At 42.6% G+C, this 21,621-nt stretch overlaps 1 protein-coding gene and 1 pseudogene across 2 annotated transcripts in view; both read left to right on the top strand.

The window, feature by feature from the left end:
* The window catches only part of RAB28 (RAB28, member RAS oncogene family), a 74,819-nt gene extending 53,531 nt beyond the window's left edge, over positions 1–21,288 (top strand). Inside the window, exons 5-8 of one of the 2 annotated variants that reach the window (XM_004707757.3) lie at positions 8,114–8,217; positions 10,576–10,653; positions 18,804–18,898; positions 20,381–20,464. In XM_004707757.3, coding sequence (XP_004707814.1) covers positions 8,114–8,217; positions 10,576–10,653; positions 18,804–18,893 — 272 coding nt within the window. In that variant the 3' untranslated portion in view covers positions 18,894–18,898; positions 20,381–20,464. Of the gene's footprint in view, positions 1–8,113; positions 8,218–10,575; positions 10,654–18,803; positions 18,899–20,380 lie in introns of both variants that reach the window. The other variant, XM_004707758.3, reaches the window with a different exon arrangement.
* LOC115873479 lies at positions 2,093–3,469 on the top strand (annotated as a pseudogene).
* Positions 21,289–21,621: the final 333 nt, after the last annotated feature.

Here is a 21,621-nt window from a genome sequence, read left to right on the forward strand (position 1 = left end):
GATGTGTGTATGGATTGTGATGAGTTGTATGTGCCCCTAAAAAAATGATTTAAAAAAATATGGTCTTGGTGATAGAAATGAAGCTTGAGATCACATGATAGAATTTTGCAAGACCAATGACTTGTTCATAGCAAATACCTTTTTCAACAACACAAATGGTGACTATACAGACACGCATTTCTCCAGGTGGAATACGCAGAAATCAAATAGACTGCATTTGTGCAAAGACACCATGGAGAAGCTCAGTGCTGGCAGCTAAAATCAGGCCAGGGGCTGAGTGGACAGACCATCAAGTTCAGGATGACCTGAAGAAAATTAAAACAAGTTCACAAGAGCCAAACTATGATTTAAAGCCTGTCCCACCAGAATTCTGAGAACATCTCAAGAATGGATTTGCTGCATTGAACACTAATAACAGACCTGCTGAGCTGTGGGAGGACATCAAGAGCATCGTTTGTGAGGAAAACAAAAGGTCATTCAAAAGACAGGAAAGGAGCTAAGTGGATGCCAGAAGAGACTGAAACTTGCTGTTAATATTAGAATAGTTAAGTAGAAGAAAGGATGAAGTCAGAGTTGAGCAGAAAATTTCAGCAGGTAGCTTGAGAAGACACAGTAAATATTGTAATGAAACGTGTAAAGGTTAGAAAGAGTTAGAAAACCAAACAGGAAGAACATTCTCAGCATACTTTAAATCGAAAAAAATTTCAAGCCTCAAGTTGCAATATTGAAAGATTCTATGGGCAAAATATTGAGTGATGTAGAAAGCATTAGAAGAAGGGAAGAGTACCTAGAGTCACTGTACCAAAAAGAACTAGTCCTTATTCGACCATTTCGGGAAGTAGCATATGAGTAAGAACCAATGGCACCGAAGGAAGACATTCAAGCTGTACTGAATGCACTAGCCAAAAACGCGCCCCAGGAATTGGTGGAATACTAATTGAAATGTTTCTACAAGTTGATGAAGCACTGGACGCACTCACTCTTCTATGCCGGGTCAGGAAATCTGGAAGATGGCTACATGATCAGCTGACTGGAATAGAGCCATATTTGTACACATTCCAAAGGTGACCCAACACAACGCTCAAATTATAGAACAATATCTTTAATACCACATGCAAATAAAATTTTGTTTAAGAACCAGCCAACAATTGTAGCAGTACATTGACGGAGCTTCCAGAGGTTCTTGCTGGATTCAGAAGAGGGGACATGAACAAAGGATATCATTGTTGACATCAGACTGATCTTGGCTAAAAGCAACTATGGGCATTCAGAACACTTCATTGTTCTCATGTGGACCTTAATACGTGGATCTAGAGGCAGTTGTGTGAACAGAACAAGGGAATACTGCATGGTTTAAAATCAGGAAAGGTGTGTGTCCGGGTTGTACCCTTGACCATACTTGTTTGATCCATATGCTGAGCAAATAAAGAAACAATTATAAGAAGATAAGTGCAGCATCAGTATTGGAGGAAGGCATATTCATAGCATTGGCTATGCAGATGACACAACCTTGCCGAGACTGAGTAGGACATGAAGCACTTGCTGTTGAAAACCAAGGACTACAGCCTTCAGTATGGATTACAGCTCATTGTAAAGAAGACCAACATCCTTACAACTGGACCAATAGGTGGCACCATGACAGTTGGAGAAAAAACTGAAGTTTTCGAGGATTTCATTTTGGAATCTCAAGAAGACAGAGAAAACTGCCTCGGAAGAAGTGCTACCAGAGTGCTTCCTGTGTGGCCAGAGACAAGGATGTCGAGAATTCATCTTACATACTTTGGACATATTTTCAGGAGCGGCCAGTCCCTGGAGAAGGACAGCATGTTTGGTAAATCAGAGGGGCATTCCCAAAGAAGGCGGCCTTCAATGAGATGGATAGACACTGGCTGCAACAATGGGCTTAAGCATAGTAACAATTGTAAGGATTGTGCCAGACTGGACAGTGTTTCGTTCTGCTGTGGATAGGGTCATTAGGGGTAGGAACCGACTCAATTGCATCCAACAACAGCAGCAACAACAGGCACTCGCTCGCTGCTGCTGATCACACCGGTTGCCACTCCTTCAGCCTCCAGGAAGGCAAAGTGACCCCATGGCAAGTCGCAAGCCAGAAGGGTCCAACTTCTACATGACCCACCTGTCCTGGACTCTGGCCTTTTCCTATAGCTCAGACACCGCTGCACAGCCCTGCCCTCAGCTGGGCAACACCCAGCAAGATTTAGGAAAGCAACTTGCCACCATGCCCTACCCATACCCAGCGCTCACCCCAGAGCAGAAGAAGGAGCTGTCGGACATTGCCCATTGCGTTGTGGCTCTGAGCAAGGCCATCCTGGCTGCAGATGAGTCCACTGGAAGCATTGCCAAGTGGCCACAGTCCATTGGGACCGAGAACACTGAAGAGAATTGCTGTTTCTATCACCAGCTATTGCTGGCCGCTGACGACTGGGTGAATCCCTGCATTGGGGGTGTCCTCCTCTTCCATGAGACTCTCTACCAGAAGGCGGATGATGGGTGCTCCTTCCCCCAAGTTATCAAATCCAAGGGTGGGATCGTGGGCATCAAGGTCGACAAGGGTGTGGTGCCCCTGGCAGGAACAATCAGCGAGACCACCACCCAAGGGCTGGATGGACTGTCTGAGCGCTGTGCCCAGTACAAGAAAGATGGCGCTGACTTTGCCAAGTGGCGCTCTGTGCTGAAGATTGGGGAACATACCCCTTCAACCCTCACCATCATGGAAAATGCCAACGTGCTGGCCCGTTATGCCATCGCCTGCCAGCAGAATGGCATCATGCCCATTGTGGAGCCCGAGATCCTCCCCAACGGTGACCATGACCTGAAGCGCTGCCAGTATGTCACTGAGAAGGTGATGGCTGTCGCCTAGAGGTCCTGAGTGACCACCACGTCTACCTGGAAGGCACCTTGCTGAAGCCCAATATGGTTACCCCCGGCCATGCCTGCACACAGAAATTTTGGCACAAGTAGATTGCTAATGGCAACCATCACTGCACTGTGCCGCGCTGTGCCCGCTTCTGTTACTGGGGTCACCTTCCTGTCTGGAGGCCAGAGCGAGGAGGAGGCATCCATCAACCTCAACGCCATCAAAAAGGACCCCCTGCTGAATCCATGGGCCCTGACCTTCTCCTATGGGTGAGCTCTGCAGGCATCTGCCCTGAAGGCCTGGGGTGGCAAGAAGGAGCCTGAAGGCGGCCCAGGGGGAGTCCATCAAGTGAGCCGAGGGAAGTACACTGCAAGCAGTCAGGCTGGGGCTGCAGCCAGCGAGTCCCTCGTCATCTCTAACCATGCCTACGAAATGGAGGTGGTGGAGGCTGCCCTCTCAACACTCCAGGCCCCCCGCCCCCTCCCATGCCCACCTCTTGATGGGAGGGCACCACTTAAGCTCCAGGCCACTTTTCCTCTCACTCTCACTGCCCTTGTGACAGCGGTGTGCGGTGTTGTCTGTGTATGCTAACTCCATTACCCTTTCCAGCTCACTGCCAATAAACAATGATTTGGGGCGGGGGGAAGGGGGAGGACAACCCCCCCAAACAACAACAACAACAACAACAACAAACATCTGTATATATAAAATCATGAAGTGCATCACGGCTCCCATGTGCAGTGAAATCCATGCTTGTGAGAACAGCAGCAGGAGGCAAATACCAACCTGGAAGTATAGTGAAAGTTTTTTAAATGGTACCCAGTGAAAGAGTAAATGCCATTGCTCAGGATAAGCATATCACAGTTGGCAATCATGCAGGTTCTTCAAAACAGAAACTTTGCCAAGTTGTTAAACTGAAGATGGACTCCACTGAATAATAATGCTGATAAAAATATGAGAAGGACCTAGATCAGATATGGAGGAACTGCTAATAGCTCAGTTCATAACATAAATAACACAAATCCCCCTCAGGGTAGCATGGCACCCATCACTGCTAAGGCATGTAATTTGTTCAAGATACTTGAAGAGTAAACAGGACCAGTCTATGACATGGTCTTCATTTTGCATGACCAAATCACATACTATCCTGTTTTACAGAATGTATCACAGATGTTAAGTGAAGTAGCACTGTGTATGTATGCAAATAGCAATATGAAAGGAACTGGAGGTTGTAACTAATGGTGTAGTATGAGCTCTGGTGGCTGTAGGAGAAAGGATGTTGGACAAGAACAGAAGCATAGAAACCAGTTTAGGATACATCTAAAACAACCTAAAATCTGTTTCAGAATTTACTCAATACCTTGGGACCTCGTAGGAATCTTGGAAAAGCATTATTTTAATTTCAAACATGAAGAATTGAGATTTAGAGTGACTTGAGATACAGGGTCACTATGACTCAGAATCCATTTGGCAGTGAGTTTTTTGGGGGACAGGGGCAGGCGGAGTGTTGGACCAAAGACCTTAAGCTAATAATTGATTATTGTGTGATATAGGTACCATCAAATTTGTCTCGACTTATAGCAACCCTACGTACAACATAAGGAAACAGTTCTTGGTCCTCTGTCATCCATCTGCCCAGTTGTCATGTTGAGCCCATTGCTGTAGTCAATCCATTTCATCAGGATCTTCCTCCCTTCTCTGCCCTTCTACTTTAGCAAGCGTGATGTTCTTTTTCAGGGACTTGTCTTGCAGAATATTTGTATGCAATCTCCAGCTTTGTTACCAAGGCCATGCTTTTTAAAGCTACCTTTCCTTTTCCTTGTATGCATTTTTTTCAGTCATCAATAATCCCTTTTAGAGATCAAATTTCCCTGGAGTCATGCTTCATATATACCTTGTTCTGAGTGATAAGGGATGTTTTTAGCTGTTTCTCCTCATTTTGAGCCCCATCCGGAACCTCTTGGAAACTTGGGTACCACCGCATCTTTAAGACAGACTGGAGTTGGAAGCGCCTTCTCTTCTCCAGTCTTCTTTTGAGTCCCTCCCATCCTCTGTGGCTCATCTTCCAGCAGTGTGGCTGACAGTGCTCTGCTAGCAGTCATAGAGTTTTCATTGGCTAATGTCTCTAAAGTGGACAGCTGAATTCTTCTTCCAAGCTTGCTTGTGGTCTAGACGCCCCTCTGAAATCAATTCACCATGGGTGCCCCTGCTGGTATTTGAAATACTGGTGGTATGACTTCCAGCACCACAGCGGCACGTGCCATCACAGTACGACAAACTGATGAATGAGTGATGACTAGGCATATTAGACACTCAAATACTCATTGAATGGATGACTTAATCAATGACTGTTAAATTCACTTTCCATTGCAATTGCCAGATTATGTTTAAATATGGTGTAGTATGGTTTAGGCTAAAAAAAATTATATGCACATAACAATGCCCTTGTCCTTTTTGCTTAGACATAAATGGAATTTAACATATAAAGAAGATGAGTAGTTAACTAAAGGACAAAAAGGAAATTAAATGATTACAGCATATGGGAATTATCCCATATATGAAAAGAAATATTTTCCTGGCATCTCACCATAACTGTGTCTTAAGAGTTTATATCTGGGTTTTTAAGAGTAAAGTACTCTTATTTAACTGAGCCTGCTTAGATGCTGCCTACAGAATTCTAATATAACAAATGAAAAGGCCTATTCGTCACTTATTTATTAATCATTTTATTGGGGGCTCTTAAAACACTTACCACAATCCATCCATCCATCCATCCATTGTGTCAAGCACATTTGTACATATGCTGCCATCGTCATTTTCAAAACATTTTGTTTCTACCTGAGCCCTTGGTATCAGGTCCTCATTTTCCCCCCTCCCTCCCCCACCTTCCCTCCCTCATGAACCCTTGATAATTAATAAATTATTATTTTTCATGTCTTACACTGACCGATGTCAACCTTCACCTGCACTTTTCTGTTGTCCATCCTCCTGGGAAGGGGGTTATATGTAGATCATTGTGATCGGTTGCCTCTTTCTCCCTGCACCTTCTTCACTTTTCCGTCCTGGTATCGCTATTCTTATTGTTGGTCCTATCCTGGATTCCCTGTGTTGCAAGCTCTTATCTGTACCCGTGTGCATGCTCTGGTCTAGCCACATTTGTAAAGTAGAACTGGGATCATGATAGTGTGGGGGAGGAAGCATTAAGGAACTAGAGGAAAGTTGTATGTTTTATCGGTGCTGTACTACACCCTGACTGGCTCGTCAAGATCCTTGTGACCCAAGGGGATGCCCAATTGTCTACAGTTGGGCTTTGGATCTCTACTCCGTGCTTCCCATCATTCACATCGATATGATTTTTTGTTTTGGGTCCTATTCGCCACTTATTTAATTAGACTCATTTTTAATTCTTTGAAAGATTATTTTGTTGTTGAGAATATACAGCAAAGCATACAATTCAAGTTTCTACATGTTCCGTTTAGTGTCATTGATTTCATTCTTTGAGTTGTACAACCATGTCACCCTTTTGTCCTTTGGTGATAAAAAGTGACTTCCCCTGAAGTCACCTAATATTTCAAGTTGTTGTTACTTTGACCTGTTTGTGTTCACAGGGGCCTAGATTATACCCTTTCCATCACTGTTTTCACTGCCCACCACATTTCACTCGCTTACAGTCGGTGTTCAAGTAATGCTGTTTGAATAAGGGACTTCTTTTTGAATGGCCAGTGGTGGTACTAGTGACTGTATGATTCTCTTTATCCGGAAACTACCCTGTACTTGGTTATTAAATCGCTCAAAACTCCAGATATATGTATTTGGGAGGTGGGGAGTTGAGGGGAAGAAAAGGATAAAAAGGAGAAAGAACAAAGAGTACAAGGATAGAGAGCATCTCATACAGCACGTTTATTTTGATGGGAATTTGTCCAAGTGCCATGGGCTATTCCTAACTCTTGTTGAATTAAGGAACTGTTTTAGCTTCAATATTATGATAATGTAGGTGTATATATGCCAGCACTAATGGGGTAGCATTTTGGCCCTTTGTTTCTTTGGGGGCTCGGCAGGGGACGCTTTGCATTTTGATACCTGTGCTACCTGGATGTTTTCTGGACTGTTTTGGAATTAAAGGTCTCAGGAACAGCAGCATGGGGCCCGAACAGAAAACACAAACACGACACAACAATGCCTTCATAGCCAAGGTAGGCAACATAAATGGGACTTGCTCAGGAATTGCCCACTAGATCAAAAACCTCCCAGAACCTACAAATGAAAGACCTGCAATATAATTTCAAATAAAGTATTTTATGTTATCTGAAGGCATTTTAAAGTTGAGAATCAATTGCCACTATTATGCAGACTTACTAGATTTGCAAATTTGCAAGTTTTTACAGGTCAGTTGGGTACCTCCCTCAGGAAATCGGTTTAAGGTTTTTTTTTTCTTCCCATATTGACTCAAAGAACCTTGTTGTCCTCAAATCCTGTGAATATATTTGCCTCATAACTTCACGGCATTGAGTCAACACACTTATAGGGTCTGTAGTGTAAAAAGAGAAACCATTCAATAAAGGGTCACATTTGAAAAAATAGCCAGTGTCACATAAAACCAGCCTTGGACTTGAGTACCCTGGTTTGCTTTAAAGCATCTACAGCATTTCAAGGACATAGACTCTTGTTCAGTGGTCTCAAAAAGGATACTGTGGAACTGGAAACAACTGACCTATAGCTTTGTGAAACTAAACCATGACTAATTACGCTGGTAAGAGTATGTGGTGCAATGTTCAGAATATATCCGAATTATGACTTTCCTGTTGGTAATTGTGGAATTACAGTTCAACCATACTTAGCCACCTTCCCTCTGATAACTGCAGGGTGTGAATGTACTGAGTTCAGGAGGCCTTCTTGAGCATCATGTGTATGGCCCAAGCTGTGTAGATACTAAGGTTGGCGTTGAATTTATGAGCACTTGAGCATGTGCCAGTCATTTTGCTGAGCACCTCACACGGTGTAGCTCTCAAAGGATTCTAAGTAAGGTCGTGCATTGATTCCTCTCAGGCTTTACATGTGGAAACTTGGGCGCAAAGAGGAGAATTTAATTGCCCAGTGTTACACAGTTAGTATCCAAGCTTGGACACAGCATTCAAAAAATATAAAAAGGCAAATCGAACTTCAGCATCCCAACACCAGAAAATACCGATTAACTTCACAACATTGAATTTTGTTCTCTCTTTCCCTCCTTTCTAGTTGATTTGGAGCACATGCGAACTGTCAAAGCTGAAAAACATGCGTGGTTTTGCCAGGAAAATGGTCTTACCAGCCACTTTGTCTCAGCCAAGACAGGGGATTCAGTGAGTAAAGTCGTGAACACTTCTTTTTCATTCATTAACTTTCGGAGCAAATTAATTGCTATTGGAGACATAAACTTACTTACATTTGATATGCCATGCTTGTTCTGGTGACATTACTTGTGTAACTCATTTCAGATAATTGTGTGGAATTAAAAAATATAGCAGAAAATAAAAAGCACTCCTAATCCCAACAACCAGAGATGGCCATTCAGAACTTGATGATTCCTTCTAGCCAGTGGTTCTCCACCGTCCTCATGTTTTGGTGACCCCAACCATAAAATTATTTTCGTTGCTACTTCATAACTGTAATTTTGCTACTGTGATGAATCGGACGACTCCTGTGAAAGGGTCGTTAGACCCCCAAGTTGAGAAATGCTGAATCAAGCCCTTTTCCTGGTGCGCATGAATAAAGACAGCCAACCCGCAGCTGTCGAGTTGATTCAGAGGCACAGTACCCCTTGCAGGGCAGACTAGAACTGCTCGAAATCTTTACAGAAACACATGGTGCTACTTCCCCCCTTCCAGCTCACACCACTTACCTTTTGATTAGCAGCCCAATGCTAAATGACAGGGTGTAGGTTGCGCAGCTAGTAGTGTTAGGGGCAGGATTTGTGAGCACAAGTGATAAGACTATAGGACTTACCAAAAAAATCATATGGAAATAATGATGGCTATTACTTTTTATATTTTTGTGTGAAGTATGTTTTGTATACTATTTAATGTTTAATCCTGTAAGTACATTGCTAAGAATTTATTCAGCCAAGTCCCTATTGTTGGACACATAGGTTGCTTCCATGCTTTAGACAGCATTCTCTAGCGTAAGATCTTGTGCAGAAGTTTGACGTTTCTGATTATTTCCTTTGGATTCATTCCTAGAAAAGGGATTGAAACATATTGCCAAATCACTAGAAAGGCTAAGGTAATTGCTACCACCATCAGCCTTGTTATGAGTATGTTTTATCACTATCCCTTTTTTAACCCATAGAACTTTATTTATTCACAAACATTTGCCTAACTTGTAGAAAAAAACAACAAGATTTCACTACTTTAATTAAAGTTTTTAATATTACCATTACTGTACTTTCGAGATCAAAAGTATAAACACTTCATTAGCCAGAGCTTTTCTGTTTGTGATCTGTATATAACTTATTACTGTTTGTCTTTTAAATGGCATGGCCATATTACATTGGAGGGATATCAGTTGTGCTGCTATTCGTAGGAATGCCACGGGGAAATACCACAAAGTGGGTGGCTTCACATAGTGGGAACTCATTGCCGCACTCACAGTTCCAGAGGGAGGGTTGGTGTCCCATAGCTGAATTGGCTGATCTGGGACTCTCAGAGCGAACCCTCCTCAAACCTCTCTCCTGCCTTTGTAACCGTGGGTGTTCTTGGTTTGCAAATGCAGTGTCCCCTGGCATCCGTCCTCTACACATCCTCTCCTTTCTGTGAGGCTACCAGCTCCAGAGCACGTGCTCCCTGACCACATGCTAACCTAGCTGATGGCGTTTGCTGAGTCTTTACTAACGGGGCCACCTGGGCTGGTATGAGGCTTAGAGCTTCAATACTTCATTCAAAATTCTTGATGGAAGATCCAATTCAACCCATAACATGAGTCATTTTTCATAAATGTCACAACTATTTCCCACCGCCCACTTGGTGATGCTGTTGTTTGAAAGAGGAGGCTGTTTGCTTCCCTAAAATTTAGTCTCAGAAACTCCACATAGGGCCAGTAGGAGTCAGAATCAACTCAGTGGGTTTTAGGCTTACCTTTTTCTGGCGCTCTGGCATTGTAATAATTAACTGCTTGGAAGCTAATTGAAAGGTCACTGGTTTATACCAACCAGCCGCATTGTGGGAGCAAGAGCAGCTTGGTTTTGAAAATACTTAACAGCCTTGAAACCCCAATGAGGGCCATTCTACCTTCGACTATAAGGGCATTATGAGTCGAAACCAACTCGATGGCAGTGAGTTTGATTTTATACTGGAATATGCTGCTCTTATACTCTGAACCGATAAAAAATGCAATGAAGAGTGCGATAGTGTTTTGGTCAAAAGTTCTGGATAATTTGTTGAAATTGATGAGAGCCTCAAAAAAAATCTTTTTTAAAGAGCTATGTATAATTTTATACCAGTTCAGTTACTTGCATGGATTTAAAAATTATGGTTTAATCATTTTCAAAAATTGCTACATTTTAAAAATTGCTGTATTTGTCAAATAAGCTAATTTTAGAATTACCTGGTACATCGTATTTTTGTAGTTTTTGCTGTTTATCATTTTTTAGAAAGTTTTAATTTATTTGAAGGTAACTTGAATATGCCTGTTTTAAATCATCCATACTTATTTTTGTTATGTAGGTCTTCCTGTGTTTTCAGAAAGTTGCTGCTGAAATCCTTGGAATCAAATTAAACAAAGCAGAAATAGAACAGTCACAGGTGATTATTCTGAACTCTGTTTTTTTTTTTTTAAATAATGGATTTCTTACAAGATACTAATTTTCAATCCTGAATCCTTCTTCATTTATGCAGTCCATGCACATCCTCTCAACAACCTTAGGAGCAGATTGCAGGACTCTGGGCTCATTGCAGAAGGGGCAGTGCCCTTGGAGCATCGTCGTTTTGTTCTTTGTGATGGGAAGACCAGGGCTTTCACCACTGAGTCCTGGTTCAAGTGCCTGCCATATTGTTTTACGTGAACTTAGTGGACAAGATTACTTTACACTCTTCTTTTTATAGTTCACCCCAATTAAGATTATTTATCAAAACTTAATCTTTATTCAGAAAGGTTTACTCTATTTGTTATCAATTTGTGTTTGCTTGGTTGAAAGTCTCTGATTTTAGAAATCAGTGCTGTTTATCTCTGGAACATCCTCATTATCATGTTATTGGCTCTAAATATTAGTTTAGAGCCTTGGTGGTATAGTGGGTTGGGTTGCTAACCACAAGGTTTGAATCCTCTAGCCATTCCAAGGGAGTAGGATGGGACTTTCTACTCCTGTAAAGAGTTAAAGTCTCAGAAACTCACAAGGGCAGCTACCTGTTCTATAAGGTCTTTATGAGTCAGCATCATTTCAATGTCAGTGAGTTTGGTTTGGTTATTATTTTATTGTTAGCTTATAATAATGTTATCGATCACTAAGGATTTCTGAGTTTTTTTCCATAGGCCTAGAAAGTTTATACCTGGATTTATAAGGTGTTCCTGTTTCTATAAACGTTGATGCCAGGGTTCAAGAACTATGTCCGGCTCCAGGAATAAATATATGTCCTTTAGGAGAGTAGGAAAGAGGATGAGTTTTTAAAGCTCCTTTGTCTAATTAGTGTACTAATAGGATTTTCTTTCATTTTTTTTAAAAAAGGGACACTTTATAAAAGGGTGTTTTGTTCCACCTAAATTGATAGTCATATTACTTCATGGAAAATAATACAGGAATATGAAACCCAAGAGTAAACCTTAAACCAAGAATCATAAAATACAGTAGAATTCTTAGTGGAGCGGTCACTGGCCAAATTAAATAAATCATATTTTTCTTCTGGTTTAGGTAGTTTGCATAATTCTTTGTGCTCTTTTTCCTCCCTCAAAAATATAGTGTATCCATACTCCTAGACTTAGAAATAAACATGAACACCAGCAGTCAAGCACTTAAAAATACCACTATAATAGCACACCAGTTCACATATGTGATAGAATGAAAATCAGAGCAAGAGCCTATAGTTTAAAGGGAAGCTTCAGAAGTGGTTTGGTTAGAAGCGACAAGTGAATTGCATTTTCCTTCAGTTTCCTCCACCTACCCACCCATCCAACTAAAAAGGTATAATTATCTTTTCCCACCCTTAACTTTCTCTTTAATTCTTTCAGAGTTAGTTCTGTGTCTTATCCTCATGCGGACTCTTTAGATATGTGTTTTGAAAGCAATTAAGGCAAATATCGGTTGAAAATGGTTGTGCTGATGCGGTGTGTCTGGGACTGGACTTGATTATCTGGTGCTCCCAGACGTTGGCTCCTTGGATTTCTCATCGTTCAGAAGGCGTCTGTGCCAGCACTTAGGGTCAGGCCCTGTGCAGGATGTCTTCTGCCACGTAACTGGCTCCTGGCCACATCAGAATGGCTCCTTGTTTGGGCCGCAGAAGAGACAAAGGTGTGCTGGAGATGGCCGTGGGAGCACTGGCAGGGCTGCATATACCTTGGAGGGACCCAGAAGTCAAGGAAGGATCTCCTATGCCTTTTGGTTTTCTTTGATGAGAGAGGCCATGAATGATGACCGAGCAATCATGAACTGTTTATTGAACATATGTTCTCAGTATAGTTGTGAGTCTAAAGAGGACTGAAAGAAGTTTTAAAAAGGTCTTCCTCCTTCCATGAAGAAAATGACTAATGATTACCAACACACTTTGTTACCTTATTGACTCTAACAACTCTGTAAAGAGCCCAGGTGGTGTAGTGGTTATATACTGGGCTGCTAACCATAAGTCAGTAGTTCAAACCTACCAGCTTCTCCTTGGGGGAAAGACAAGGCTTTGTACTCTGATGAATAGTTATGGTCTTGGAAACCCATAGGGGCAGTTCTACTCTGTTCTGTAGGTGGCTATGAGTGGGAATCGACTCGATGGCTGTTGAGAGAGAATGACTCTGTGGGGCCAGGTGACATGGCCTCAGTTTACTGGCAGGAAATAAGAGACTGAAAAGAGGTCAATAACTTACCCACATGAGGGGCTGAGGAGGCTCTAGAGCCAGGATTTGAAGCCAGGTTTGTGTGATGCTTGTGCCTCTTGTGTTTCCAGTCTTATAATGGGCACTGTGACTTGGGGGAGAAGACAATGCTGAAAGAGAAGCTGACATAAATGACACACTTGGAGAAGAGTGTGACTTGTATTTTGGAATCAGAAGAGCAGTTTTTAGTTAAATGACCATTGTGTCAGAATGGAAAGAGACTTTGCAAACAGATTATAGAGGTCTGTGCATGCCAAGTTGATGAGTTTTATTCATCCTGTAGTCAGTGGGAAATATTTTTAAGTAGGACTAACTAAAATTATCGAATTGGAATTTTTTGTGTCTGTGGTGGGAAAGGAGCCAAGGCGTGTTAGTGGGTCATGAACTGAACTGTTAACCGAAGGCAGTAGTTTGAATTCACCAGTCACTCCATGGGAAAAGATGAGGCTGTCTGCGACCATAGAGATCGACAGCTCAGAACCCACAGGGCAGTTCTACTCAGTCCTCCAGGGTTGCTATGAGTTGGAATTGACTCGATGGCATTGGGTTTCTCCTTTTTCAGTATGGTTGCCTGGGAAAGAGGCAAGGCGAGTGCTCTGAGTGCAGAAGGGAAGACTGGGTGCAAGAGACATTGCATAGACGAAGTAGGACTTATGGGACGATTGCATAGGAGAGGGTAGTAATCCAGGATCACCCCGAGATATCTTGGCCGAAGAAACAGAGAACGGCACAACAATACAACAGTGTTTGGTGGGCTCAGTCGGGAGGGAAACCTTCCTGGCACTGGCAGGTTGGCCTGCTGACTGAGAAGGAGACTGGCTCAGGCTGAAGGAGAGCTGGATGAGGAGGGGTAGCAGGATACTCTTGAAAGGTGTGACTTGGGGAGATGCTTCTCAACACTTCTGAGCTCCTGCCTTGAGAGAGCACAGTTACTCTGGCGACTTTAGAGAGAGACTCAAACCATGTGCGTGCGCACTGGAAGGATATTCGGTGTGTTGATCATGCCAGCACTGCCCTTCACGCCCACCTTGTTTGTTAGCACATGTCTTCCCTCTTATGCTGTGAGTGTGAGTTCTAGCTGTAGTGTGTTGGTGGAGCCCTTAATGGATTCATTTGAAGAGGAATTTAAACGACTGCTACATTTGTTATGTTTGTCAGAGTCCTCTGTGCGTGGCTGGAAGCCTTATTATCTTTTTCTGAACTTAGGGCATTTAATGTAATATAGTTTGCTCTTCCCTTGCCAATGAAACGACTGTTTGAACAATTAATATTGCAGTGGAAAAATTTTTTGAAAGTGTATTTAAAAGATCATCTATGTACTGCCTGTTTTCAGTGAATGCTTTTTTTTTTTAAAAAAATGCCATTTTGAAGGATTTCTGAAGGGATTCAAGGTAACCTTTGAAAGGACCCTGTATTGTTTTATAAAGAAGGCACTGAACTCACCAGTCACATGGAAATTGCTGTTTTGGGTAATTGGATTTGTGACCACATTTTTATGCAAATGTGGGGATTAAATGTTTTTGACAACTGCTCAATCCATGCCCACCCCCCACCCCCAAACAATGTTTTCCTGTTATACCTATGAGCATGTTTTAATTTTTAACGTGGGCACATTATTACAATATTTATGATGAGGGCTTTATCATTCACTGATGATGTAAAGAGACCATTTCATTGTAGCCTAGCTTGTTCCTGTATCTGCAGCATTTTTCATGAGCTCCACAAGAGCATGAAGAAGGAGAAAGAGGGAGAACAGCGTGTGAATACAGTTTATTAGGAACATTTTTGAGGGCATGTTTTTTGCCAGGGACCGCATTGGAATCTGGAGATAAAGAGATGATACTCAAAGGTATCAGGGGAAGACAAATACTTAAACACCTAAGTAGAGTAGACATGCAATTTTCACCATTCCCAATGTACTTTGAAGTTTCATTTGCAGTCTCCTTTTCTTCTTCCCTCTACATGAATATGAACCCTGGGAATAGTTATTAGCAAGTGTTCTACTATCCCAGACTGTTGAGATTTTTATTTGTTGGTTTGTAGAACAGCAACATTTTAAGAGAGAAGTAAATTTCAGCTGCCACTTTCTAGGAAGTCTAACATCTAGTCCTACGAGAATGCTTAGGTAATTTAAGAAGAAAGCAGAGTCCTTATCTGTCTATCTCAGTTTGAATCAGAACAAGGAGATGTGGCTGCTAAGATATTTGGTGGTAAGAGGTCTTAATGTATTTTTAATACTTGAAATTTTTACATTCTAAATAACAAAGTATGGCTCTGACTGGGCTTGAACTAGATATGCAAGTTTCTTCAAAACAAAATGTTCTCTCACACCTGAGACGTTCACTAACTTGGTAACGATCCGAGCCTTGTCCTATCCCAGTATTTTACTTTTGTGTCTGACCTTGTCAAACAAAGGACCTGGCATGGAGCAGACATGCCCCCAATTCTGGTTGAATCTTTATTAACACGTCACTGCCCAACACAGGTGCCCATGATACCCCCCACCCCCGGTCCTAAGACTTTGTCTTTTCTGGATATTGGTCAATATTCAATACTAGAAGCTGGTAAGAAACTTGAATTCTTCTTCCCCAGATGTTAATCACATTATTGTTTTCCCCAATACCATCACAAACACTGCACTGAAATTTCTTTCTTACACTGAACACTACTCTTACCCTCAAATATTGAACCTTTTTTTAGTGGATACCCATATCACATCCCATTTTGATTTTCACCCATTAATTTTTCAAACTTACTTTTCAGGTAATTTCAAAACCAGATGGGTCCTTAGACAGTATTCAAACAACCCTTGTGTTTCATGGATCCGGAGAGTGTGAAGACCAGAGAAAGTAGCTTGCTCAGATAAGAATGCTCTGGCAGCACATACTGGCCTGCTATAAGCAGGGGACAAGTAGTTTATAAAAACACTCTACCATATGCAAAGTACCAGGCTTTGTAACACAGAGCATGTTATAGCTATATAACATCATGATGTGTGGGGAAAATATTAAAGATATCAAGGGTTTCATTTTATTTGAATCTATAACCAGTGCCCCTGGAAGCAGCAGTCAAGAAATGAAATGATTTATTGCCTTGAGTAAATCTGGTTCTGTGTGTTCAAATGCCAAAGCATAATTTGACCCCTCAAGCCATGATAGTTTCAATATCCTCACATGATAAATAAGGAACATCAAGGAACTGATGCATTCGAAATATGGTGTTAGCAAAGAATATTGAACGTACTGTTGTGGACTGTCAGAAGAATGAGCAAAACTGTTTATAAGAAGAAGTACAAGCAGAAAGAATGCTTCTTAGAAGTCAGGAGAGTGAGACTTCATCTCACGTACTTTGGACTTACCAGGAGAGATCAGTCACTGGAGACGGACATCCTGTTTGATAGAGAGTCATTGAAAAACAGGAAGACCATCACAAGGTGGATTGTCACAGTGGCTGCCACAGTGGCACTTTGGGAGGGTGGCTCAGGACTAGGCCACCATTGGTGACTCAATGCCATCTAACAACATCATCATCTACATTTTAATTGGCAATCTGTAATCTTGTTGCTCTTTGAATGCTTACAAACCATCATCTTTAATAGGTATACCTCTGTTTTCCCTGGCACACTCATATGTATCTCAAAAGGCGAGAGCATGCCTCTTGTATATAAATTTCCCCAGTACCTAAAATCCTGCTTGGCTTTGCTAGAAAGACAGTGGCACTCATTTCGCCTTTAAGGTACATTTGTTCCATATACTAGACTTGGAAAACTACAGCTTTCTCAGGGAGAAGTCTGGATTAAGTGACAGCTGCAGAAATGACCCAATTTATCTTGAGTGTTTTCCCAAGACCATCTTCTTATGCCGCTCTCCCCCAACTTCTAGTTGATTTCCTGCTTTCTGCCAGGATAGCGCCCACTTCCATGACCAGTACTGTACTTAGGAAATAAGGGCTGTGCCAGTGTGTAGCCACGTGGCTGCGTTCCTCCTGTTGTGAGGTGCCTTGGAGCCAGTTCCAACTCATGGCGACTCCATGCCCAACAGACCAGCCATGGCTCGGTCTGCGCCAGCCTCACGACTGTTCTTTGTTTGAGCCCGTCGAGGCAGCCACTGTGTCTGTCCATCTTGTTGAAAGTTTTCCCCTTTTTTGCAGCCCAGCTGCTTTACCCAGGATAATTATTTTCACTCCACCTCCAAAAGTAGAAGTTGGTTTGTTGTAGGTAACCTTTTTAACAAGTGACTCATAAGCAAGTGGACGACTGTGAACCCACCTACCCAGAAGTGTGTGTGGCACATGCTCTTCTCTGCCCAGAGAGCAAATGTTTGGGTCTGCAGAGCCAGTGCAGGGACATTGACCAAAGCCTGATGTCAAACAGGGCCTGGAAGAAGGATGTTGCATTGCAAGTTCTTCATTCATTTGATGGAAATAAATGATGAAAACCCGAGTCATTTATGTTAGTCAAATGTCTTGACCACAGGTCAGGAACCTGGCTGTGTTTGTTTATAGGGTAGGATTTAAAACAGCATTTTGAGGGATTAATGAGTTCCTTACTGGTTATAAAAAATCCCCTTTCTTCCTTGTATCCCACAGTTTGGCATGATACAATTAGGTTTGGGGAGATCATATAACAGTATTCAGCATGGCATTGGTGTGCCCCCCCCCCCCCCCCAATACCTTGTTTGGCACTGGGTAAAGCTTCTGTTGACAGCAACAGGCTGAGTGCTTCATCCATCACCGGCCTTGTCCAAAAGTTCATGCTCCTTATGAGGGAACGTAAGCAGGTCCACCCAGGGCTCATGTGCCCCTGTACGCTAAACATCCTGTCCCTTTACCATTGAGGTTTTTTCCAGTGGTAGTACAAGACGGTATCAGCACCAGCAGCCTATTTTACAGAGTTTCTCTATTTCTGCTTATAAATTAATAGATGCCCTTATGCAGGAAGACTTTCTGATATGAATAAGAAAATTTGCAGTTTGAGGGTAAGAGAAGATAGTTTCAGGACTCAAATTGGGAAGCGTGTTGGTGCTGTCATACATACCAGTATGCGTCCTACATGGTCTTACCATCATCGGGACTCTAGCAATAAACAACAAAGTCGTTTTGAGTCTATTTAGCAAAACCGTTAAATGCTTGAAGCAACAGCTGTGGTGCTTAAGTTTTGAATTCAGTGAGGTTTTAAAAGAAATGAAAGACCACGGCACACTGAAGTTGGTTTCTTTTGGAATTTGAAAGTACGGAGCTTATAGGATTGGGAGGATAGGGGAGTTCTCTTGAAAAGGAAGTCTTTCATCAGCAATGAATACGATTTGACTTAAAAATGGCAAATGGCTTATGGCTTTCTCTGATTTCTGCGTTTCTTCTCCACCTTCAAAGAACACGAATCAGTCCTCCCTTTGTGTTCCCACAGCAGATTATAAGCCTCCTCTCAGCCCCCACACAGCACAATTAGCTGGGTGTGTCTTGTGTGACAGTTGTGTGTCTCCCCATGATGTCCACAGCAACTCGTGGGCAGATATTTCTCTTAAGTTCTAGGTCGAAAAGCCCCCATGCTTCCCAAGGGCTCTCTGAAATCCCGCCCTTTACCTCTGTATGCTACGGGTAACTAGGGCCAAAAGTAGAACTCACTCTTTGCTAGGGAGCTTCAGTGCATCAAGCTGTTCCAGTCATGAATAGTCAATGTTATTTCTTGGTTCTTCTTTGCTTTTGTTTACAAATGTTCTGCAATTTCTTTTGTAGCATGTTTAAAGTGTGTTTATTTCTGTTCTGTTTTCTGCTTTATTGCCCTCTTCTGTTGCCACTCATTGAACATACTTTCATTTTTGTCTCCCCCCCTCCCCCCATTCTTCTTTTTCATCTTGCTTGTGTTGCACGGAATTGACAGCGCGTTGTCAGGGCAGGAATAGTGAAGTACCCGGAAGATGAGAACCAGCATGGCAGCTCTGCTCAGAGTAGAATCTGTACAGTGCAGTAGTGCAGGTACTCGTGCACACCGTGTTGTAATTGGAGGAGGGGGCCTGGGAGAGAGCGTGAACGTGGACTGGTTCTTTATCCTTATGAATAGAGAAGTTCAGATAATTACCATACATCCCAGGTAATTATTGCATACGCCCTGGTGGTGCGGTGAGTTAAGCACCGAATTGCTAACCAATGTGGTCAGTGGTTCAAACCCACCACCTTGCTCTGCTGGTGAAAGGGTGGGGCACTGTGCCCCCAGGATCCCTAAGAAGCAGTTCTACTGTGTCCTGCAGGGCTGATCTGAGTCTCAAATCGACAGCAGTGGGTTGGGTTGGGGTTTTGAAGTACTATTGTGGGATTTTGAAAAATGGGTTCTTTGCCAAGAGACTTTCAAATTAAATAAGAATTTTCAACAAATTGAAATAACGTTGCAGTTACTTTCAAACGTTTGTCCTTGTTGCCACATTTGTGATACGTGTAGTACAGTGGAGAATTGCAGTTATTTCATTCGTTCCTTGCCATTTTTCCTGAAATAGCTTGGTACCTGAAAAAATATTTTACAACCTTTTTTTAATTCCTTTTTTTGTCTGCCTGGGTATGCAGAGTGCTAAAAGAGTTGAAAACACAAAAAGTCTCGTTTTAGTTAAAAACATTACTCAGAATTTAACATATGTTCTACTCGCTCCTTAGATATCTGGACACTAGATTTGTCTTTTCAGATAGTCCTTAAACTGTGTTTAGTGGGAAGGAGGGAAGATTTAAAAATGACTTCTGGTTTAAATATGTTTTTTTTAATCTGAAGTACTGTATATATTCGTGTATAAGCCAAGTTTTTCGGCATATTTTTAATGCAGTTTTTGTGGTAAAAGTAGGCGCGTTGGCTGATTCTCAGGCAGGTCTACACTGGAGTATATGTGGGAATTGCCTATTTTGGGACCATATTTTGTGTGTCATTCTTCATAGTGAGCCTGGCATTTAGGAGGGTAGTTTTTAAAATGGAGTTACTCAAAACACTTCTCCTTTAGACGTGCCCTCACTTTTATACCTCTTCTTAGGGCTCGAAAACATCATAGAGCAGGTTATGGGACTCTAACAAGCAATGACTTCCACTCGGAGATGAGGAAGCAATGACCTTCTCTGCACATGGACATATGTGTGATGACTCACTTTCATTCCGTTGCTTTAATGGTAACTGAGGTTGACGGTTTCCTCCTGACGTGTCACTTTTCATGAGATGCATGGTCACTTTAAATTAGTGTCAGAGGAACCAGGCGAGACCCCATGAGTGGGCGCCACTGCTGCTTTAGAAAACAAACAAACAAAACAAAAAAGACCCAGCTCTTCATTAGATCTCTCTGACTGGGTCTCTCAGTACCAGCTCCTGCCTCATGGGTCCTGTCTGTCTGCAGGAGTTCACCAGAGTTCATACAGCACAAACAGACTGCAGAGGGGTTTCTAACTGTGCTGATGGCCTGATAATAACTCTGTTTTCTTTTATGACAGAGGGTGGTGAAGGCAGACATTGTAAACTACAACCAGGAGCCCATGTCAAGAACTGTTAACCCGCCTCGCAGCTCCATGTGTACAGTGCAGTGAGGGCCCTCGTCCGCCCGGCTGCCCACCGCCCGGCTGCCCTATGAGGCCCAGAGACTGAGGGACGCAGCTTATCAGCAGCCATCTCTGTAGTTCAGCTCACCCTTTCCTCCCAGCTTGTGCCATCAGTAAGTGTCGCCTCCCACCACAGCCAGCTCCCTGCACTGGGGAGAATTCACCTTGGGACCACACACTTGGAAATCCACCTGGAAAGCCTCCTCTCTGGAACGAGACGCCTTCGCTGGCAATGGCCCAAGTGGTTCTCTCTCTGTCTTCACGTGGTTTTGGCCTTGCTGTAAGTTTTCAGCTGCATGTGCAGACTACCCAAGCCTCGATGGTCCAGCCAGGTGCTTTCCCATAGCACCGCTTCCTTCTCTGCTCTGAACTCACACCTGGCAAAGTGGACTCCAGAGCTCGGACGCTCAAATAAGTTGTCTGTCTTATCTACAGATACTTATGAAGACATTCTTTTGCTATCTATAGTGAGTGCAAATACATAAAAAGTTGTATTTAATGGAAAACGCTTGAAATGAAACTGTAATAGAAATATTTTTTTCATTTTTTTAACCAAAAGGCCCCAAACTGTTTCTATATTTAGTAGATTATAGCTAACATAGTAGTGAGTATTTGCTATTGTATTTTTATTACTGTATCAAGATGTATTGCTTGAAACTCCCAGGTTGGTCGGCTGTTGCTGCTCTGGGCAGGGTTTCTCCCTAAGGCAGGCGCAGTCAGAGTACCCCAGGGTGGGTGGTTATGTACTGTTGATCATTGTGGATCAGACTGTTTCTCTCCCACAAATAAATTTATTTCATTTACTTTGTTTTCCAGACTCTTCTTTCAGCCATCCTCCTCTTAGTCACAGAAAGTCGGTCTATTTAAATACAGAATTAAAGCTTCTGTGAAATTTAATACCAGACTGTCCCTGAGAGCTGTTAGGTCTCTTTGCCAGACAGATTGAAAGGCAAGCTTCAGGCCCTGGCACAGAAGGGTTCCAGTCTAGCTGGAGCCCCCACCCCTGCCCGGGTCTCTTTCATTCTGTGACAGTTGAGCACCCTCCAAGGCAACAAGCCCTTTGCGGAGTTGCAGCACGCTCGCTCCCTCCCTCCTGTTGCCTTTCTAACAGGCACCTTGTGTGCTTGGGCCCTGCA

Source organism: Echinops telfairi, unplaced genomic scaffold (assembly GCF_000313985.2).
Source record: "Echinops telfairi isolate 266 unplaced genomic scaffold, ASM31398v2 ScPeMD7_7468;HRSCAF=8506_2, whole genome shotgun sequence".
Lineage (NCBI taxonomy): Eukaryota > Metazoa > Chordata > Mammalia > Afrosoricida > Tenrecidae > Echinops > Echinops telfairi.